At 44.1% G+C, this 21,285-nt stretch overlaps 1 protein-coding gene across 1 annotated transcript in view; it reads left to right on the top strand.

The window, feature by feature from the left end:
• The window catches only part of SYNDIG1 (synapse differentiation inducing 1), a 383,620-nt gene extending 363,117 nt beyond the window's left edge, over positions 1-20,503 (top strand). The window contains exon 4 of the mRNA XM_068232212.1: positions 19,874-20,503. Coding sequence (XP_068088313.1) covers positions 19,874-20,032 — 159 coding nt within the window. The 3' untranslated portion in view covers positions 20,033-20,503. The remainder of the gene's footprint in view (positions 1-19,873) is intronic.
• The last annotated feature ends 782 nt before the right edge of the window (positions 20,504-21,285 follow it).

Here is a 21,285-nt window from a genome sequence, read left to right as displayed (position 1 = left end):
GTTCACCTGCCCATTGAAGACTATTGCGGTTTGCGAAAGTTCGTGTGAATCGAGCGTTTGGCGAAGGTTCAAGAACCCGGTTCGCGAACCTAAAATCGGAGGTTCGGGCCATCTCTAATCCCTACACTGGGCCCAGGGGCGGGCTTGGTTAAGGTTTTGCCATTAATATAAAATGACATACCTAAATAGACGATGTTCCAAAAAATTTAGGAAATTCCGGGGAATGTGAGAGGAAAGAATACTAGAGCCTGCAAACTCGGACTTCATACCAATCCTGAATTAGTTAATACAATGAAGAGCTAGACAGTGTCACAATAGTATGTGACGGTGAGATGCGTGGTGGTGGTGGGGGAACTTAGGGGTAATCTCTATCCTTTTTCACTCCTTGCTTTTTTGCCTATTGGAGAGATACATTATAATAAATCCTCGTGTTTGGACTTATTATATACTGATATTACTAAAGATAGATGCCTGAATCAAGATACCTCTGTGTTTATGTAGTATTCACGTGTCACAATGTCACAATGTAATGTACCTCTATATAACCTTACTGCTTCCTAATGCTTTGTTCTATTTTTGTGCAACACAAAATAAAAATATCAACTGTTAAAGGATACCCGAGGTGACATGTGACATGATAAGATAGACATGAGTATGTACAGTGCCTAGCACACAAATAACTATGCTGTGTTCCTTTTTTTCTTTCTTTGCCTGAAATAGTTAAATATCAGATATGTAAGTGGCTGACTCAGTCCTGACTCAGACAGGAAGTGACTACAGTGTGACCCTCAGTGATAAGAAATTCTGACTATAAAACACTTTCCTAGCAGAAAATGGCTCCAGAGAGCAGGAAAGAGATAAAAAGGCTCAATAGTTTATAGATTTTAGCTCTAGCATACTTCAATGAATGTGTCATTGAGCAAAAACAATAAAACAGTTAAAACTTAAAAAGTAGATTTAAACATAAAATAAAACTGTGGAATATCTTAAAAAGTGATTTTTAGGAGAAGGAAGATTGATACAATAGTTATATTTCAGTAGTTTATTTTCGCTTCGGGTGTCCTTTAAGGTGAATGATGATTTTATAGTCACAATCTAAAATTTTTAAATATGGCAATAGGTGTTAGATTCACCAGGGAGGTGCTACTGACCGCACTCTCACCCTCCCTACGCACCCATGGCAGAAGATGTATAAGTAGGGGATCCCCTTTGTAACTATTTTCCTGCTAATTTCCATTTAAATATTTAACTATATCCCCTTCATATTTTACTTAAATATCACAGTCCACGGATTATTATCACTATCAGAGGAAAAAAGCAATTACGCTTATCTATGTAAAACACCTAATGACACAAATTGGTGTGTTTAGACAGCAGACAGATGAAAGGGCATCATCATGGTAGAAAGTGACATAATATTGTGCAGCAAGTTGTTAGGAGGTGACATGCTAATTAAAGCATAATTCAAGTAGAATCATATCTGGGCCAGCTAGATTCAAGATATAATTATGAAGGTGGAGGGTTAAGTACACTGTTGAGATTTCAGAGTGTTTTGTGTGCATTAGGATGGCAATAGAATGACCATATGAGAACTGCTGCACAGGAAGAAGGGTGGGAATGGGGTAGTACAAGATATACTGCAACTGCACAGTGTGACCATGGCTACAGACAATGGCATAAAAACCATTAGAAATATGTTGCTGCATAATAGCAACTTCATTTATAATACAAACATCCCTGACTCTGGAACAATTTTGCTTAATAAATCCCTTTAAATATAATTCATTCTGTTCTGTGATATAATTTTTCAGTAAAGATAGGTTTCAGTCTGTATGCCAATTGTACATTGCTTGGAATTGGTCCAATCAAAAACCACAGGAGGTACATTCGAATGGCTCACTAACAAGCTCCATATACTTAGCATGAAATTTGCTTGCAAGCTCAAACTATTTGCAACTCCTTGACAATCTCTACTACTATTGTTGTAACAAGGACTGTTTCACTGTTCCGGCACATGGTAGAGGCTGTTATATGTATGTGTGCCTTGTATAAATACTTCCACCTGTATCCCCCTCCACTACCCGGCGGCTGATACTTTGCACCGCATATCAGTGGTGACCAGCGAGAAGGCCGCGAGTGTTGCCTAGTAACCCCAGCAGCATACAGCAAGTAAACAAATGTCACTTCCTGTACACTGCTCCAAGGCACTGCCTCGCTGCCTGCTCGCCGATCTCAGCTGATATGTGGTGTGAAGTATCAGTGGCCGGGCAGTGGAGGGGGATCCAGGCTTTCTGGAGGAGTGGACTAAGAGGCATCAGAAAAGGTAAGGAGGGGGGGGGGGGGACTACTACCAGTCTACCTATACTGTGGGCTACTATTTTTGGCTACCTATAATAGGGGCCACTATTCCAGGCTACGTATACTGGGGGCAACCACTCCAGGCTACCTATACTGCAGGCAACTATTCCAGGCTACCTATACTAGGGGCAGCTATTCCAGGATACCTATAATGGGGGCACCTATACCTATAAAAAAAAGGAAAGGAGTGAGTGTGGCATTACCCGCCGTGGCGCGCTTAGCATGCCGCAGTCACTCCTTTCCTTTATTTGGTTTGGGGGGGGGGGGTAATTTAATACCCAGCACCGGGTGTCAGATGCCCTAGGTACACCACTGTCTATAAGTGACCAGGGAATGTAAGCCCATTGCTGTTTGCTGCAGTATCTCTGGACAGGATTGTTTAGAGTTGGGCTTAATTCGAAACCTCAATTATTAGAAACAGAGAAAAAGTTGGTGTCACTTTTGATCTGGACAAAAAAGCACAACCCACAGAGGTTGAATATTATTTTATAATGTTCCTTATTTTTTCTCAAATCTTATAAATATAACAGTGCTAAGATTGGCTAGGTATACTGCAAAGGAAAGAGACAACAGGAAGGTCTGCCACAGTGCTGAAAGCTAAAAATGCTTTCACATTTAAGGCCCCAGGACTGAAGTGCTAATGCACATATTGCACATGCATAATACAAAAAAATGCAAAATAAGAAAGATGTAAAAGTAGCAATTCCAAATGAAGCTGTAAAATAAACGCACACTGTGGTGCTTGAAAATAAGCATAATCTGTGTTGGTAAAAGCTTGGGGATGTCATTTGTGAGGTATTCCCTTGAGACATAGTTCCGTCATATACATAGTAATACAATGGTAATATAAAGTAAATGAGTTTACTAGTAAATAGACCATGGGGACCAGCTATTAAATCCAAACTGCTCTATGTGCTATATAGGAATTTATGATTTGTGGAAAGTATTTCAGCTTTGTAAAGGATAATTAGAAACTAAAAAAAAAAAATTCTGGTAAATACACAGGATATTTTCTATCGACACCAGCGTAAACATCTTCCAGTAGGTGCCCAACTCCATACAGTGACAAGGATTACAAAGAGAGGGGGCTAATCATTTGCTTTTTTTATATCAAAGATGTAAGATTTAAAATAAATATACATGAGGGGCTCATTTCCAGCAAAAAGATACCTCCTATACTAGTATCCAATATTCTGTCCTCACAAAGGTGTGCATGTAAGTCAAAGCAAAGTCACTCTATGTGTATTCTATAACATACATTTACATCACAAAAGAAAACATGATAAAAATAACACTCACTTAGTGAATCCAAACAATATGGCTTGAAAAGGTCTGGACAATCCAGGAACCAAAGTGAAGAAAAAACAGGAGTCAATAGTGCATTATGTCAAAGCTCAGCTAATGATCTGAGATTTACTCACATTTTTCAGGTTGCAAGCAGATTGCAACCACCAATCGGGCATACAGCGGAATTCCCACCTCTACTCGGGTATGAAAAGATCCTTGCTAGTCTCACTCCTGGTTATGAGCCAAGTGCCCGAGTGGAAATCGAGCTGATAAAAACATCAAACGCCAATGGAGTTGTAAAATATTAACCCTAATGTAAAAAGGCCTATAGGATCTACATCAGAACCTGCTGCCTCCACTCTGTCCAACTGGTTTTGCCCGGATTTCCTGAGGGGCTAGAGTGAAGGCTTCAGTTATAAACTATAAAACAAGGACTCACCCATTCTTCATTGCTACTATACCACATCACTTTGGCCTATCTTTGCCAGTAGGCACCATCTTGGTTTAGGGCACAACCTTAGTATCCATATGAATGGTTTAACTAGTTCCACTCATAATAATACAATAATTATTATAGGCCACGCAGCCATCATTTGCACTAAATTATTCAATGCTCTTAATTCCTTCTTTTTTTTTAATGTTTTATCTCTTGGGATTTTCCTTGTTTCATTCTACAATAAATAGGTATGAGAAAAACGTTTTAATTAGTGCTTACTATGCACATAAGTAGATGCATATGTGAAAAGTGTGTATAAATTAATTCATATTTAACAAATGATCCATGAAAGCTAAAGGGCTATTATAAGACCTGTATGTGTTCTGAGCTTTCATTTTGTAAAGCAGACGTCCCTGCAGCTCATAACCAAGGAAATCATAAAAAGTAGCATTCCGCCAAAGGCAGGGTAGCTGCATTGTAGTCTGTACAGTGCCCCATATAAAGTAACTAGACTCATGATCAGTACAGGATTTTTAGGCTGAAATGGTGTTGGGATTCTTTGGTATTTCATTGACCCCTGCGCTGGCTTTAAGCGTGGGCTTTCCCAATCTAACTACAGAGAGCACACTGTGAGAGATGATGATTTGAAACCCCTGATGGGCAAACAACTGATTTACTGCTTGATAGTCACCAGGTTACGGCAGGGGCGTATCTTGGTAATAAAGCGCCTATGGCAAACAATGAAATTGTGCCCCCCCTTTCTCTGTCAGTTCTGGTGGGGGGTGTCACACAAACAGCAATAACAGAAAGGGGGGGTCAAACAGACAGCAATAACAGACAGGGGTTCACACAGACAGCAATAACAGGAAGGGGGTTCACACAGACAGCAATAACAGGGGGTCAAAAAGACAGCAATAACAGACAAGGGGGTCACACAGACAGCAATAACAGACAAGGGGGTCACACAGACAGCAATAACAGAGAGGAGGGGTCACACAGACAGCAATAACCGAAAGGGGGGGTCAAATAGACAGCAATAACAGACAAGGGGGTCACACAGACAGCAATAACAGAAAGGGGGGGTCACACAGACAGCAATAACAGACAGGAGGGGTCACACAGACAGCAATAACAGAAAGGGGGGGTCAAGCAGACAGCAATAACAGACAAGGGGGTCACACAGACAGCAATGACAGGAGGGGTCACACAGACAGCAATAACACACAAGGGGGTCACACAGACAGCAATAACAGACAGGGGGATCACACAGACAGCAATAACAGACAGGGGGGGTCACACAGACAGCAATAATAGACAGGGGGATCACACAGACAGCAATAACAGACAGGAGGGGTCACACAGACAGCAATAACAGACAAGGAGGTCACACAGACAGCAATAACAGACAGGAGGGGTCACACAGACAGCAACAACAGACAGGAGGGGGTCACACAGACAGCAATAACAGACAGGGGGTCACACAGACAGCAATAACAGACAGGAGGGGGTCACACAGACAGCAATAACAGACAAGGAGGTCACACAGACAGCAATAACAGACAGGAGGGGGGTCACACAGACAGCAATAACAGACAAGGAGGTCACACAGACAGCAATAACAGACAGGAGGGGTCACACAGACAGCAATAACAGAAAGGAGGGGTCACACAGACAGGAGAGGTCACATAGAGAGCAATAACAGACAGGGGGATCACAGACAGACAGCAATAACAGACAGGGGGATCACACGGACAGCAATAACAGACAGGAGGGGTCACACGGACAGCAATAGCAGACAGGGGGGTCACACAGAAAGCAAAAACAGATAGGGGGGTCACACAGACAGCAATAACAGACAGGGGGTCACAGACAGTCAGACAGACAGCAATAACAGACAAGGGGGGGGGGGGGACACACACACAGCAATAGAAGATAGTGATGCTCGCATTGCAGGGAAGCCTGTCACATTGCACATGCCTCACAGGGAAGCTAAACAGACGCTGCCAGCAGAGTCAGTTCTTCATATACAGCTCCCTTCCCCCTGTGCAGACCTAATCTTACATACCTTTCATGCCACAACCACAATGACTGCAGTCTGAGGGAGAGGATCAGTCCCAGTCACCATGTCTTCGATTCTCGTGCAGCTCCAGCACCACCGTCCTCAGCGTGCTTCCCCCTCTCTTTCAGAGACGTCAGAGCTCAGTGCACTCTCGCCTGGAGCTCCCCCTAGAGGCGCCTCCTCTCTTATCGCTCTCCTGGACAGAAGGAGCAGCTGTAACTGTGTCTCCGTAATAGGGACCAGTGCAGTTTCTAGGTTAAATTTCTCCCAGGGCGAGTGTCAAAAAATGTGCCCCCCCCCCTCTTGTGCCTACAACGAAATGGTTATTTTTTTTTTCCTGCTCATGTATCCTTTAAAGTAAACATCAGGCATTAAAAAAATATATAACTGCTTACCTACAGCTTCCTCCAGTTCCTGCCTATGTGTCCCTCGCTGCAGCTCCGTTCCCGGTGTCCCCTCTGTAGCAGCCACCGACCTGACAATGTTGGTGGCTTCTGCGCCTGCACGCCACGCGGTCATGCTCCCAAAGCATTCTGCGCAGGCGCATACTTTTGCAGCTGCGCACTTGTGCAGGCGCCACCGATATAACAGAGAGGACCCCAGGACCCCGGCAGGGAGTGAAGAATGCGATGAGGGACACAGAGCAGGGGTGCAGCTAAGGTTTTTGTGGCCCCAAGCGGACCGCAGGAAGTGGTCCTAGGCGAAAAATGGGCATGGCTATTCCACCCGAAAGTGGGCGTGGCCATGACATGTGGGTCGAGCGGTAAGGGGGGATTCCGGGGGCGCTATTGGCGTGGGGCATTGGGGGAGGTCGCGGCGCGCGCAGCGCCGAAAAATGGGTGTGGCCATGACATTGTATGGGTGGAGCGTAACCCCAAAGCAGCAAATATAGCCAACTATGACCATTAAATAATAAATGCAGCAACAGTTACCCCAGACACCAGAAAATAAACGCAATTTGGGGGACATTTCAGCAGAAAACAAACGCAATTTGAGCCACATTTCAGCAGAAAACAAATGCAATTTGGCCCATATTTCATCAGATAATAAACGCAGTTTGGGCCACATTTCATCAGATAATAAACGCAGTTTGGGCCACATTTCATCAGATAATAAACGCAGTTCAGGCGACATTTCATCAGATAATAAACGCAGTTTGGGCCACATTTCATCAGATAATAAACGCAGTTTGGGCCACATTTCATCAGATAATAAACGCAGTTTGGGCCACATTTCATCACATAATAAACACAGTTTGGGCCACATTTCATCACATTATAAACGCAGTTTAGGCCACATTTCATCACATTATAAACGCAGTTTGGGCCTCATTTCATCAGAAAATAAACACAGTTTGGGCCACATTTCATCAGATAATAAACACAGTTTGGGCCACATTTCATCACATAATAAACGCAGTTTGGGCCACATTTCATCACATTATAAACGCAGTTTGGGCCACATTTCATCACATAATAAACGCAGTTTGGGCCACATTTCAGCACATTATAAACGCAGTTTGGGCCACATTTCACCACATTACAAACGCAGTTTGGGCCACATTTCATCACATAATAAACGCAGTTTGGGCCACAAAAAGAATGTACTCACCTGACAGAAGTCTTCTCTTCCGGCCGGCTTCTGGCGAGCAGCTCCCCTGGACTTCTTGCTCCTCCGGGCTCCAATCTCCCGCGTTGACTGTCAGACAGAGCAGGGCTACTGGAAGATGGCGCCCAAAGCCCTGTACTGGAGACACAAATAGTCTCCAGAGCAGGGCTTTGGCGGCAGCCATCTTCCCGTAGCCCTGCTCTGTGAACTGGCTTGCGCGGCGGCGGCGTCAGTGCGGGGCTTGCAGGCAACAGTGTGACGTCACACGTCACAAAATTGCACCATTGCCTCAAAAAGCCTTCAGCCAGAGAAACCCCCCCCCCCCACAGGTGGTGTTTACAATTCCAAACCTGGCTAATGCTGGGAAAACACGGGTCGATCCAGCGGCCGATTAGCCGCCGGATTGACCCCAGCCATGCACTCAGTGGGGCTCTCTAGCTGAGGAGTTGTTGTTGGAAGACCTGCAAGTGCCACTTGGGGGGGCAGGGGGGGGGGGTCTCTAGCTAAGGGAGGTTTGCCTGGCTGTCAGTGCCACTGTCTGTAACCACCACTGAGTGGGGGGTCTCTGACTGAGGGGGTCTCGGGTGGTAGTTACAATATCACCACAGGCCCCCTCAGCCAGACCCCCACTCAGTGCAGGTTACAGTGGCACTGACAAGCAAACAAACTTCCTTAACTAGAGAGCCCCCCCCACGTGGCACTTGCAGGTCCTCCAACACCCCCTCAGCCAGAGAGACACCCCCCCCCCCCAAAAAAAAAGTAATTGTGGCAGGCTGGCAGCCACCCTAGCACCCAGCGTCAAATTCATTATTTATTTCAAATAATCCTGCAGGGCAGAGAGCGCCCCCCCTCCCCCCTCCCTGATAGCGTCCAGCCATACACATCAGAGCAGTCCTGCATCAGAGGACAGAGGCAGAGGGGAAGTCAGATGGCAGCAGCAGATCACTTACTGTCTGTGACGGTGTGACCACCTGCTGAGAGGCACCGATGATCCGGGGGGAAAGCACGCTCACCAGGCAGGGGATGAGGGGAACACAGACACATGATCGGTCCTCTGCCTGGCCTGCACCGCTAGACGTCATCACGCAGTGACGGCAGAGCGGAAGGAGTGCGCCCAGGAGGAGTGTGGGAACTGGGTCGGACGGTGATGATCGCGCTGGCGTACTTTCATTCGCCTGTACCGCGGCGCGCATCACCTGTCCTACTCACTCAGCTGCTCCAGTCAGTGTCTTCTTGCCGGCGCCCCCCTTCCCGTCCTGCCAGTCTGCGCACGGTGGAAAAAAACGGCCCTAATAGGGACACACACCAAGCAGCTACGGCTGCACAACATGGGTGCAGGCATGGCGCCCATGCTGCAGGGGGCGCCCATGGCTCTTGCCATGCCTGCATCCCTCTACATACGCCTCTGGTTACGGCCCATCAATGGAGAGAAAGGGTGATACCACCAAGAGAGTGCATTCAGGAAGCAGACTGATAGCTGCAGATAGGATCAAACTAGCTGAGGCAGGCCGCAGTCAAAGGAAAGTCAAGACTAGTTGTGGTTAGCACAGGAAGATAACAAGCAAAATCAGCTACAAGCAAGGTCACAGGGTCAAACAAAACAAAAGCTTGGTAAACTGGCAGGGCTCTGTTCCATGGGAGCTTTGGAAACTCAGCAATGAAAATGAGGCCAGTTTAGAGACAGCAAGACCAGTAACAAAACTGGGAGAAAGTATCAGGTGTTGCTATGCCCTAGACCCAGAGCATAATGAGCTAGCCCACAAAATGTTCCCACAAACATCAGTTGTTTAGTTCAGCCATTCTGAAGTAGAACAGCTGGTATTGGAGGAGAATCTCACTATGGCCTAAATCTAAGGATCAGCACTGCTTGTCTTGGTATTGAACTGTGATCTACCTAATAATAGTAAACATAATGTTTGTTTGGTAGCTGACAGTAGCTGTCAAATAGGTTCCTTTGCAACTTGAAAGCCACAATTCTTATGTTGTTAAGCCACTGATTCCACAAAATTAGCATTCCTGTGGCAGAATCTTTACTGTCAACTTAGACTCTAACAACAGACCTTTAAAAGGCTGAAGTTTAGTACTGAATTAGTACACAGAAAATCTTTGTACTGTTCACTGTGGATTTTCTCCTCCTTTTTTTATTAACTTCCTTTTTACAAGACTGCCATGTGAGAAAACGCGGAAAAGCCGCCGCGAGTGTTCAGAGCAAGGCGGCTGATTCCGCGTCCAATGCGGCAGGTTGCGCGCATGGGCCTGCATCTGCTGGCATGACTAAACGCGGAAAAACCGCCGCATGTCCTGAGAACAAGGCGGCGGATTTCGCGTCTGACACGGCAGTTTGCACGCATAGGCCTACATCTGACAGTATGGCGGAACGCGGAGGAACCGCCGCATGCTCTGATAGCGGTGCGGCTGGTTCCACGCCCAGCACAGCGGATGGTTTACAGCATAGGTCTGGTGTGGCTGGGACTGATAGTCCACACAGTTTTAGAAGGACACGCGCGCGCTGAGAGGCAGAGCTTTTATGACAGCCAGAAGGGAGTCAGCTGACCAAGCCGGTCAGCTGACAATTCCACCACTTCCCATTGGTCCAGCACTTAGGGGAGGCGCTGGAGAGTGCCTTGCTATATATACTGGGTGCTGGTCATTCTCTGGTGGTCTGCCATTGCGATCGCTGCGTGGTAGCACTCAGACCTTGTCAGTATCTGTGATATTATCTGTGTTATTATCTAGACCAGTTCATGGGTGTTGACGATCAAGGACCTCACACCTCAGTCTAGGGAAAACTGTATATTATCTGTGTTATTATCTAGACCTGTTCCAGGGTGTTGATGATCAAGGAGCTCACACCCAAGACTAGGCATTGTTGATTATTTGTTATGACCTTCTGCTTTCCTGACTACTCTTCTGATCTCTGATTAGGTAGTTCGCTATATCTGATACTCTGTTGCCGAACTCGGCTTGTCTTAGGATTCCGCATCTGTATCCTGTCTCTGTCCCTGATCTGTCTGTCTGTTGCCGACCCGGCTTGTCTGACCTTGAGAGCTATCTCCCCAGTCTAGAGATAGCTCACAGACTTGGGGGTGACACCCTTCCTTGGTGTCACTCACACTCTGTCCTTCCTACTCCTAGCCCGACCCCTCCCTTGGGAGAGTCTCAGGCTTACGGAAGGAACGTGTTACTGTGCAGTACTCCTTACTGCTGTGCACCTGCTCCTCAGGTGCAGTCCTCAAAGTATTTCTGTTGCATCAAACACTCTTATTACCCAGGTGTCCAGAGGTTAGTGATATATGTGATTATCGGTGATACTGCAGATCATCAATAATCAGGTATATATCTGTATTCTCGGTGATACTGCAGTTCACCGGTAATCAGACCCTCTCTGTGTTACACCGATCGTTACATGCCATCAATCTAAACTTGAATTTTAAGAGAATTTATATTGTCAGTAGGGGTGGTCAATGAGATGCAAACAATTTAGAGGCGATGCAGGATTATGCAAATTGTGGACCCAAAGTTATGCAGCTTGAAAATGGACCAATCAAATTTTACCTCAGCAGGATTTCATCGGTTAATTTTTAACCTGCATAAACTTGCATACAGAGTTTGCATAATGCCATCTCTAATTGTCAGACTTTCTTTGAGTACTTTTGAATGCTTTGTATTTAACCACTTGCCGACCGCCTACTTCATATTGGCGGCGGCAAAGTGGCAGCCCCAGGACCACGTAACGCAGAATGGCGTCAGGTCCTGGGGCACTCTTTGGCCGGGGATCGCGCGCTGGGATGCGCGCGCATCCACCGGCAATAGGCTCCGCCCACCCGCGACGTCAACCCGCCGGCCAATCGGAAGCGCCAGCGGGTTGTTAACCCGACGATCGCCGGATAGGAAGCGTATAATACGCTTTGTAATGTTTACAAAGTGTATTATACAGGCTGCCTCCTGCCCTGGTGGTCCCAGTGTCCGAGGGACCACCAGGGCAGGCTGCAGCCACCCTAGTCTGCACCCAAACACACTGATCTGCCCCCTCCTGCCCCCTGATCGCCCACAGCACCCCTCAGACCCCCCCCCTGCCCACCCCCAGACCACTGTTTGCACACAATCACCCCCCTAATCACCCATCAATCACTCCCTGTCACTATCTGTCAACGCTATTTTTTTTTAGTCCCTAAACTGCCCCCTGCTCCCTCCTGATCACCCCCCCACCCCTCATATTCTCCCCAGACCCCCCCCAGACCCTTCCCCCCCCTGTGTACTGTATGCATCTATCCCCCCTGATCACCTGTCAATCACCTGTCAATCACCTGTCAATCACCCGTCAATCACCCCCTGTCACTGCCACCCATCAATCAGCCCCTAACCTGCCCCTTGCGGGCAATCTGATCACCCACCCACACCAATAGATCGCCCGCAGATCCGACATCAGATCACCACCCAAGCGCAGTGTTTACATCTATTCTCTCCTCTAAACACCCATCAATCACCCATCAATCACCCCCTATCACCACCTGTCACTGTTACCCATCAGATTAGACCCTTGCGGGCACCCAATCACCCGCCCACACGCTCAGATTGCCCTCAAACCCCCCCCTTATCGATTCGCCAGTGCATTATTTACATCCGTTCTTCCCTGTAATAACCCACTGATCACCTGTCAATCACCCCCTGTCACTGCCACCCATCAATCACCCCCTGTCACTGCCACCCATCAATCACCCCCTAACCTGCCACTTGCGGGCAATCTGATCACCCACCCACACCAATAGATTGCCCGCAGATCCGACATCAGATCACCTCCCAAGCGCAGTGTTTACATCTATTCTCTCCTCTAAACACCCACTAATTACCCATCAATCACCCCCTATCACCACCTGTCACTGTTACCCATCAGATTAGACCCTAATCTGCCCCTTGCGGGCACCCAATCACCCGCCCACACGCTCAGATTGCCCTCAGACCCCCCCTTATCAATTCGCCAGTGCAATATTTACATCTGTTATTCCCTGTAATAACCCACTGATCACCTGTCAATCACCCATCAATCACCCCCTGTCACTGCCACCCATCAATCACCCCCTGTCACTGCCACCCATCAATCAGCCCCTAACCTGCCCCTTGCGGGCAATCTGATCACCCACCCACACCAATAGATCGCCCGCAGATCCGACATCAGATCATCTCCCAAGTGCAGTGTTTACATCTCTTCTCTCCTCTAAACACCCACTAATTACCCATCAATCACCCATCAATCACCCCCTATCACCACCTGTCACTGTTACCCATCAGATTAGACCCTAATCTGCCCCTTGCGGGCACCTAATCACCCGCCCACACCTCAGAACGCCCTCAGACCCCAGCCCTGATCACCTCGCTAGTGCATTGCTTGCATCTATTTCCCCCCTCTAATCACACCTTGAGACACCCATCAATCACCTCCTGTCACCCCCTAGCACCCATCAGATCAGGCCCTAATTTGCCCCGTGTGGGCTCCTGATCACTGGGCCAAACCCTCAGATCCCCCTCAGACCCCCTTCCGATCACCTCCCCAGTGCATTGATTGCATCTATTTTCCCCTCTAACCGCCCCCTGAGACACCCATCAATCACCTCCTGTCACCCCCCTAACACTCCTATCCATCACATCAGGCCCAATACATCCTGTTATCTAAGAGGCCACCCTGCTTATGACCGTTTCCACAAAATATCATAGACCACCTGTCATCAAAATTTGCAGATGCTTATACCCCTGAACAGTCATTTTGAGAAATTTGGTTTCCAGACTACTCACAGTTTTGGGCCCGTAAAATGCCAGGGCAGTATAGGAACCCCACAAGTGACCCCATTTTAGAAAGAAGACACCCCAAGGTATTCTGTTAGGTGTATGATGAGTTCATAGAAGATTTTATTTTTGTCAAAAGTTAGCGGAAATTGGATTTTTATTGTTTTTTTTCACAAAGTGTCATTTTCCGCTAACTTGTGACAAAAAAAAAATCTTCTCTGAACTCACCATACTCCTAACAGAATACCTTGGGGTGTCTTCTTTCTAAAATGGGGTCACTTGTGGGGTTCCTATACTGCCCTGGCATTTTAGGGGCCCTAAGCCGTGAGGAGTAGTCTAGAATCCAAATGCCTCAAAATGACCTGTGAATAGGACGTTAGGCCCCTTAGCGCACCTAGGTTGCAAAAAAGTGTCACACATGTGGTATCGCCGTACTCAGAAGAAGTAGTATAATGTGTTTTGGGGTGTATTTTTATACATACCCATGCTGGGTGGGAGAAATCTCTCTGTAAATGGACAATTGTGTGTAAAAAAAAATCAAACAATTGTCATTTACAGAGATATTTCTCCCACCCAGCATGGGTATGTGTAAAAATACACCCCAAAACACATTATACTACTTCTCCTGAGTACGGCGGTACCACATGTGTGGCACTTTTTTGCACCCTAAGTGCGCTAAGGGGCCCAAAGTCCAATGAGTACCTTTAGGATTTCACAGGTCATTTTGCAACATTTGGTTTCAAGACTACTCCTCACGGTTTAGGGCCCCTAAAATGCCAGGGCAGTATAGGAACCCCACAAATGACCCCATTTTAGAAAGAAGACACCCCAAGGTATTCCGTTAGGAGTATGGTGAGTTCATAGAAGATTTTATTTTTTTGTCACAAGTTAGCGGAAAATGACACTTTGTGAAAAAAAACAATTAAAATCAATTTCCGCTAACTTGTGACAAAAAAAAAATCTTCTATGAACTCACCATACTTCTAACGGAATACCTTGGGGTGTCTTCTTTCTAAAATGGGGTAATTTGTGGGCTTCCTATACTGTCCTGGCATTTTAGGGGCCCTAAACCGTGAGGAGTAGTCTTGAAACGAAATTTCTCAAAATGACCTGTGAAATCCTAAAGGTACTCATTGAACTTTGGGCCCCTTAGCGCAGTTAGGGTGCAAAAAAGTGCCACACATGTGGTATCGCCGTACTCAGGAGAAGTAGTATGATGTGTTTTGGGGTGTATTTTTCCACATACCCATGCTGAGTGGGAGAAATATCTCTATAAATAGACAATTGTGTGTAAAAAAAATAAAACAATTGTCATTTACGGAGATATTTCTCCCACCCAGCATGGGTATGTGTAAAAATACACCCCAAAACACATTATACTACTTCTCCTGAGTACGGCAATACCACATGTGTGGCACTTTTTTGCAGCCTAACTGCGCTAAGGGGCCCAAAGTCCAATGAGCATCTTTAGGCTTTACAGGGGTGCTTACAATTAGGCACCCCCCAAAATGCCAGGACAGTGAACACACCCCACAAATGACCCCATTTTGGAAAGTAGACACTTCAAGGTATTCAGAGAGGAGCATAGTGAGTCCGTGGCAGATTTCATTTTTTTTTTGTCGCAAGTTAGAAGAAATGGAAACTTTTTTTTTTTTTTTTTTTTGTCACAAAGTGTCATTTTCCGCTAACTTGTGACAAAAAATAAAATCTTCTATGAACTCACCATGCCTCTCACTGAATACTTTGGGATGTCTTCTTTCCAAAATGGGGTCATTTGGGGGGTATTTGTACTATCCTGGAATTTTAGCCCCTCATGAAACCTGACAGGTGCGCAGAAAAGTCAGAGATGCTTGAAAATGGGAAAATACACTTTTGGCACCATAGTTTTTAAACGCTATAACTTTTACCCAATCCAATAAATATACACTGAATGTTTTTTTTTTTATCAAAGACATGTAGCAGAATAACTTTCGCGCTTAAATGTATAGGAAATTTTACTTTATTTAAAAAATGTCAGCACAGAAAGTTAAAAAAGTCATTTTTTTTGACAAAATTCATGTCTTTTTTGATGAATATAATAAAAAGTAAAACTCGCAGCAGCAATCAAATAGCACCAAAAGAAAGCTGTATTAGTGACAAGAAAAGGAGGTAAAATTCATTTAAGTGGTAGGTTGTATGACTGAGCAATAAACCGTGAAAGCTGCAGTGGTCTGAATGGAAAAAAAAGGTTCTGGTCCTTAAGGGGTTTTATGACTGCAGTCCTTAAGTGGTTAAAGTTCAACTGAAGAAAGTTTTAAAAAAAGAGTTTTCCTTACCTGGGGCTTCTGCCAGCCCCCTGCAGCTGCCCTGTGTCCATGCCTTACCATACGATCCTCTGGTCCCCCGCTGTGGCTCAGTTTCACTTTTGAAGTCGCCCGTCCATTGCGCCTGTGCGGCCCTGGCCACACACATCCTCGCTCCAGCTCACGTTTCTGCGCAGGCGCAGTACAGATTTTCTCATACTGCGCCTGTGCAGGACGTTACCGGCTACATGAGCTGGAGCAAGGATGTGCGCGGCCAGGACCGTCAACTTGTAAGTTGGCGGTGAAGAAACAGAGCCATGTCGGGGACATTTGCCAACATCACGGGCACAGGGAGCTGGCAGAAGCCCCAGGTAAGTGAAACTTTTTTTTTTCTTAACTTTCTTCAGTTCCACAGTTCCAAAGTGAAAATAAAAACTGGGGAAAAACACATTTTCAGTTCCTTGTACAAAAAAGGATCTGTGCAGAAGTTAAATAAGAGAGAATTCTAAAATTCTATAATCTTTACAATAAAGGATCTGTTTTAGATATTCCTTTCACAGGTAAGATTTCCAGGACCTTTTTTGGAAAGAAAGTGGGAGATCCTCATTAGGGGCAAAAACAGCAATAATAATATGATAATTTAGTCTCCAACACTTTCACGTTTGATCAACATTATGATATACTTTATCGTAGATACCTCTCAAGATGTAAATCTATTAATTCATAGACTGTCTTGTGTGCTTTTAATTATTGAAAACATGCACAGATTTTTATGCTAGTGATGTGATGAGGAAGAAAATGCTATCTCTTCCAGGCTCCATAATGTATAATTCTAAATTATTAAGAACAGTCAATAATTTATATAAAATAGCATCTCAGAAGGGCTGTGTACTTTTTTGGTGTTTGCTGAAAAACAAATAGTGCCGCATAGGAAAATACAGATCCCATGGGTCACACTAAAGGTGCTCATCAATGTTACAATTTTTAGTGAACAATCGTACTATGCAGATCATTTTGTATGAAAAACAGGAAACCTGGCAGGCCACACCAATCCTAAACAAGTACATTATCGATGATTTTATGAGATAACTTGTCGATCAACATGACTGATCTTCTCCTGTGATAACAACTAATTTTGACATCGTGAATAGTTTGGATCTTTTAATGCTGCAGATCAATAAAATACAATCTTTTCTTTTGATCTGAAGGATCTGATCCAAAATATGATTGTCTACTAAAAACTGTACCATTAATGGGCAGCTTATCACTGTCATGCTTTAAGGATGAGAAGACAGGAGGAAGTAGGTATATGTAGAGAAGGGGGTCTACACAGGTCAAATCTTTTACAATTAAGCAGTGGTTTTGCCAGTGGTGGGAGACCTTTCTGTGTTAATGAAAAAGTGTAAAAAGTAAATGCTAATAGCAAATAGTGTTGAAATATAGTACTGTATATACAGTATTATCAGTAGTTAGATTAAAGGGTTTTTTTCTTCTGTACACTGATATTAAGTATTTTACCTCTGTCATTAGGGAGTGTTGCTACTTTTTTCAGATATTGGTTTCATGATGAAAATACTGTTTTTATGTTCATCAAAATTTTGTGAATAGTCTTTTTGTGAGTATTTCCCATAAGGAGGTGGACTAAATCAAAACCTGTCAGATCAATCAGATTTTGAAAACCTACTATAAGTGGCAGGGGCATAGGAAAAAAGTAATTTCTAGTGCATTTTACTCTTGGACAAATGTACATTTTATACATATGCATGTACTTTTTTAAATTTTACAGTGTTTCACAATAGTGGTCCTTTAACCCATTCGCGTTCCGTCGTTTTCACGTGAGAAATGTTCACCTCCCATTCATTAGCCTATAACTTTATCACTACTTATCACAATGAACTGATCTATATCTTGTTTTTTTCCACCACCAATTAGGCTTTCTTTGGGGGGTACATTTTGCTAAGAGCCACTTTACTGTAAATGCATTTTAACAGGAAGAATAAGAAAAAAATGGAAAAATTCATTATTTCTCAGTTTTCAGCCATTATAGTTTTAAAATAATACATGCCTCCATAATTAAAACTTGCGTATTGTATTTGCCCATATGTCCCGGTTATTACACCGTTAAAATTATGTCCCTATCACAATGTATGGCGACAATATTTTATTTGGAAATAAAGGTGCATTTTTTCCATTTTGCATCTATCACTATTTACAAGTTTAAAATAAAAAAAATATAGAAATATTTCATCTTTACATTGATATTTAAAACGTTTAGACCCTTAGGTAAATATTTACATGTTTTTTTTTTTTTATTGTAATGGTTTTTTTTTATAGTAAACATTTTATTTGGGTAGTTTTGGGAGGGTGGGAGGTAAACAATAGATTTATAATGTAAATGTGTGTTAATTTTTTTTTTTTTTTACTTTCAGTTGTAGTATTACTTTTTGGCCACATGATGGCGGCCATGAGTTTGTTTACATGACGTCACTCTAAGCGTAACACACGCTTAGAGCGACGCATGGGGGAGGTGACAGCCAGAAAAAGCACAGCTTCCGAGAGAAGCTTTTGCTTTTGCAGCGGGGGAGAGCAATCAGTGATCGGGCACCATAGCCCGATTCACTGATTGCCCGGCTACCGAATCCGCGGCTGGGAGTGCGCGTGCACACGCGCGATCGGCCGCGGTAGCGCGCATGGTTCCTGGACGTAGATTCTACGTCCAGGAACCAAAATAGGTTAAGCAACAATATATATTTCTCAGTAACTGCAGATAAATATATTTGCTGGGTATCTGGAAGGTTGCCATAGAAACATGGAAATCAGAACAGCATATATTGATTTGATAGACATTTCCCTGTTATGTACTCAACACATGGCCTCCAGAGCATCCCTTCTTCCTGAGAGCTGATCAGCGATACCCGGAATTAGCTTAATTCTCCTGAGCAAGCACCCGGTCCCTTGCTATGTGAAACATGTTCAGACATTTGCAAGCTTCTTTTTCTGATCTATTGAATTTGGGTTGTAAGAGTATTGTGTATTGCCACATGTCATGTGTACATGTGTATCAGTATTATATCCTAATTCCTGGCTAACTTTTACTTTGAGATCCAAACAGTTAGCTATCAACCCAGTATAAAGGCCTTTTTCAAACTCTGCTTCCAGTTATATTTCAGGAAATATAGTTTGAAAAATACCTGTATATTGGGTCAAAAGCTTACAGTTTGAATCTTTTAAAGTTAGCAAATAAATGCCTTCATCCTGTTTAAAAACAATGATCACTCTTACTATTGATAAATGGTCATGCACAAATTACTGCCCTCTTTGAATGTTTTTGTCCTACACTCAATTCATCTACACTAAGCTACTTTAACATATTAACATATTTAACATATTATAGGCAATAAGAAGGTTTGTTCTTTTTGTTTTTTAACTCTTTTGGTGACTATATAGAATGTTGTTGAAAGCCTGATTAGTTGCATTTTTTGCTCCATGAAAATCTTCAAGCCATAATACTATGTAGTCATTCACATGTTGGAATGGGAGCGGTTTCATTATAACTGACCCCTATAAGTGGTGATGAGTGAATATGGCAATTGTAATTTTTAATTTTTTGTATTTTTTTAATTACACATTATCGCACATATGAGAGTATTCTCAAAAATGCAAGGATGAGAATACATGCAAAAATATTTGGGTATGCAAAAACACATTTTAATCAAATGCATTTAAGTCAATAGGCATAAGAAAACACCTTTTTAACAAAGTTCTCATTTTTGTAAAAATGTATATCTTGCAAAATTCCATTATATTTTCACAAAAAACTTATGTCAGTTAAAACCTTGAAATTCTGCAGGGAAAATTACTTTGGTGAAGTTTGAGGTCATCCCTATGAAGAGCGCATAGTCCTTTTATACTGTACTATGTTTATAAATGAATCCAAAAATATTTTTCTGACTACATTTTTGGGGGGGGCGTAAAACAATTTATGTAAGTGTAAAATGAATGCTTGAAACTAAGTGAACCTGTTATGTATCTCAGATATATATACTTTTTTTCTAATTACAGACAAACAAAGCGGTAGCCAAAGGTGATTTTCATCAAGCAAGTTCCAGCTCCCGAAGAGCGCTCTTCTTAGCGGTACTGTCCATCACAATAGGAACTGGAATATATGTCGGAGTGGCCGTAGCGCTAATAGCCTATCTTTCTAAAAACAACCATTTATGAACTACTCCAGCCTTATGACTCACAAACCAAGACTTATAAGCTGGAAAGGCACAAAACTGAACTTGGCAAGTTAATACTGAATTACAGTGCTGAGTTTGCCAGGACTGGACTACAAGGGCAATAGCACTGGAGAGTCTGGAACTTACATTTCCCTGGATATATTTTTTTCATCAGGAAACTTTATCCTCCATTCATGTGTCTTGCCATTGTGCTAAGCAATCAGACAAGCAAAACTGCCAAGAGTTTATTTCTATCTGAAGATAAAGCTATAGTCAAAGTAAACCTCGTAAGATGACCTTTGCATGGTAGTAGGCACTGTACGGTGCCAGTGGATCTTGGAAAGCCTCCAGCAGTCCTCTGCCTGATGCACCATTCTTGGTGCTCATAAGAACTTCTCATAGGCATTGATACAAGAGAGGCTAAAAAAACATGACTAGGCTCCAACGTTCAAACTGCAATTTACATATGAAGGATATACCGTATATACTCGCATATAAGCCGACCCGCATATAAGCCGACCCCCCAACTTTTCCCTGAAAAAACAGGGAAAAATGATTGACCCCCATATAAGCCGGGGGTAGGAAATTCTGGATTGGTGCAGCCCCCCAGTGTGTCCCAGTATAGCTAGTATAGTGCCCAGTATAGGTAGGTAGTGTCCAGTATAGCTAGTAAAGTGCCCAGTATTGCCAGTATAGTGCCCAGTATAGCCAGTATAGCGCCCAGTATGGGTAGGTAGTGCCTCAGTTTAGCTAGTATAGTGCCCAGTTTAGCTAGTATAGTGCCCCAGTATGGCTAGTAAAGTGCCCAGTTTAGTTAGTATAGTGCCAAGTTTAGCCAGTATAGTGCCCAGTTTAGCTAGTATAGTGCCCAGTTTAGCCAGTATAGTGCCCAGTTTAGCCAGTATAGTGCCCAGTTTAGCTAGTATAGTGCCCAGTTTAGCTAGTATAGTGCCCAGTTTAGCTAGTAAAGTGCCCAGTTTAGCCAGTATAGTGCCCAGTTTAGCTAGTAAAGTGCCCAGTTTAGCCAGTATAGTGCCCAGTTTAGCTAGTATAGTGCCCAGTTTAGCCAGTATAGTGCCCAGTTTAGCCAGTATAGTGCCCAGTTTAGCCAGTATAGTGCCCAGTTTAGCTAGTATAGTGCCCAGTTTAGCTAGTATAGTGCCCAGTTTAGCCAGTATAGTGCCCAGTTTAGCCAGTATAGTGCCCAGTTTAGTGCCCAGCATAGGTAGGTAGTGCTCCGCCCCCCCCCCGCCC

Source organism: Hyperolius riggenbachi, chromosome 4 (genome assembly GCF_040937935.1).
Source record: "Hyperolius riggenbachi isolate aHypRig1 chromosome 4, aHypRig1.pri, whole genome shotgun sequence".
Lineage (NCBI taxonomy): Eukaryota > Metazoa > Chordata > Amphibia > Anura > Hyperoliidae > Hyperolius > Hyperolius riggenbachi.
This window is presented reverse-complemented; position numbering and strand designations above follow the sequence as displayed.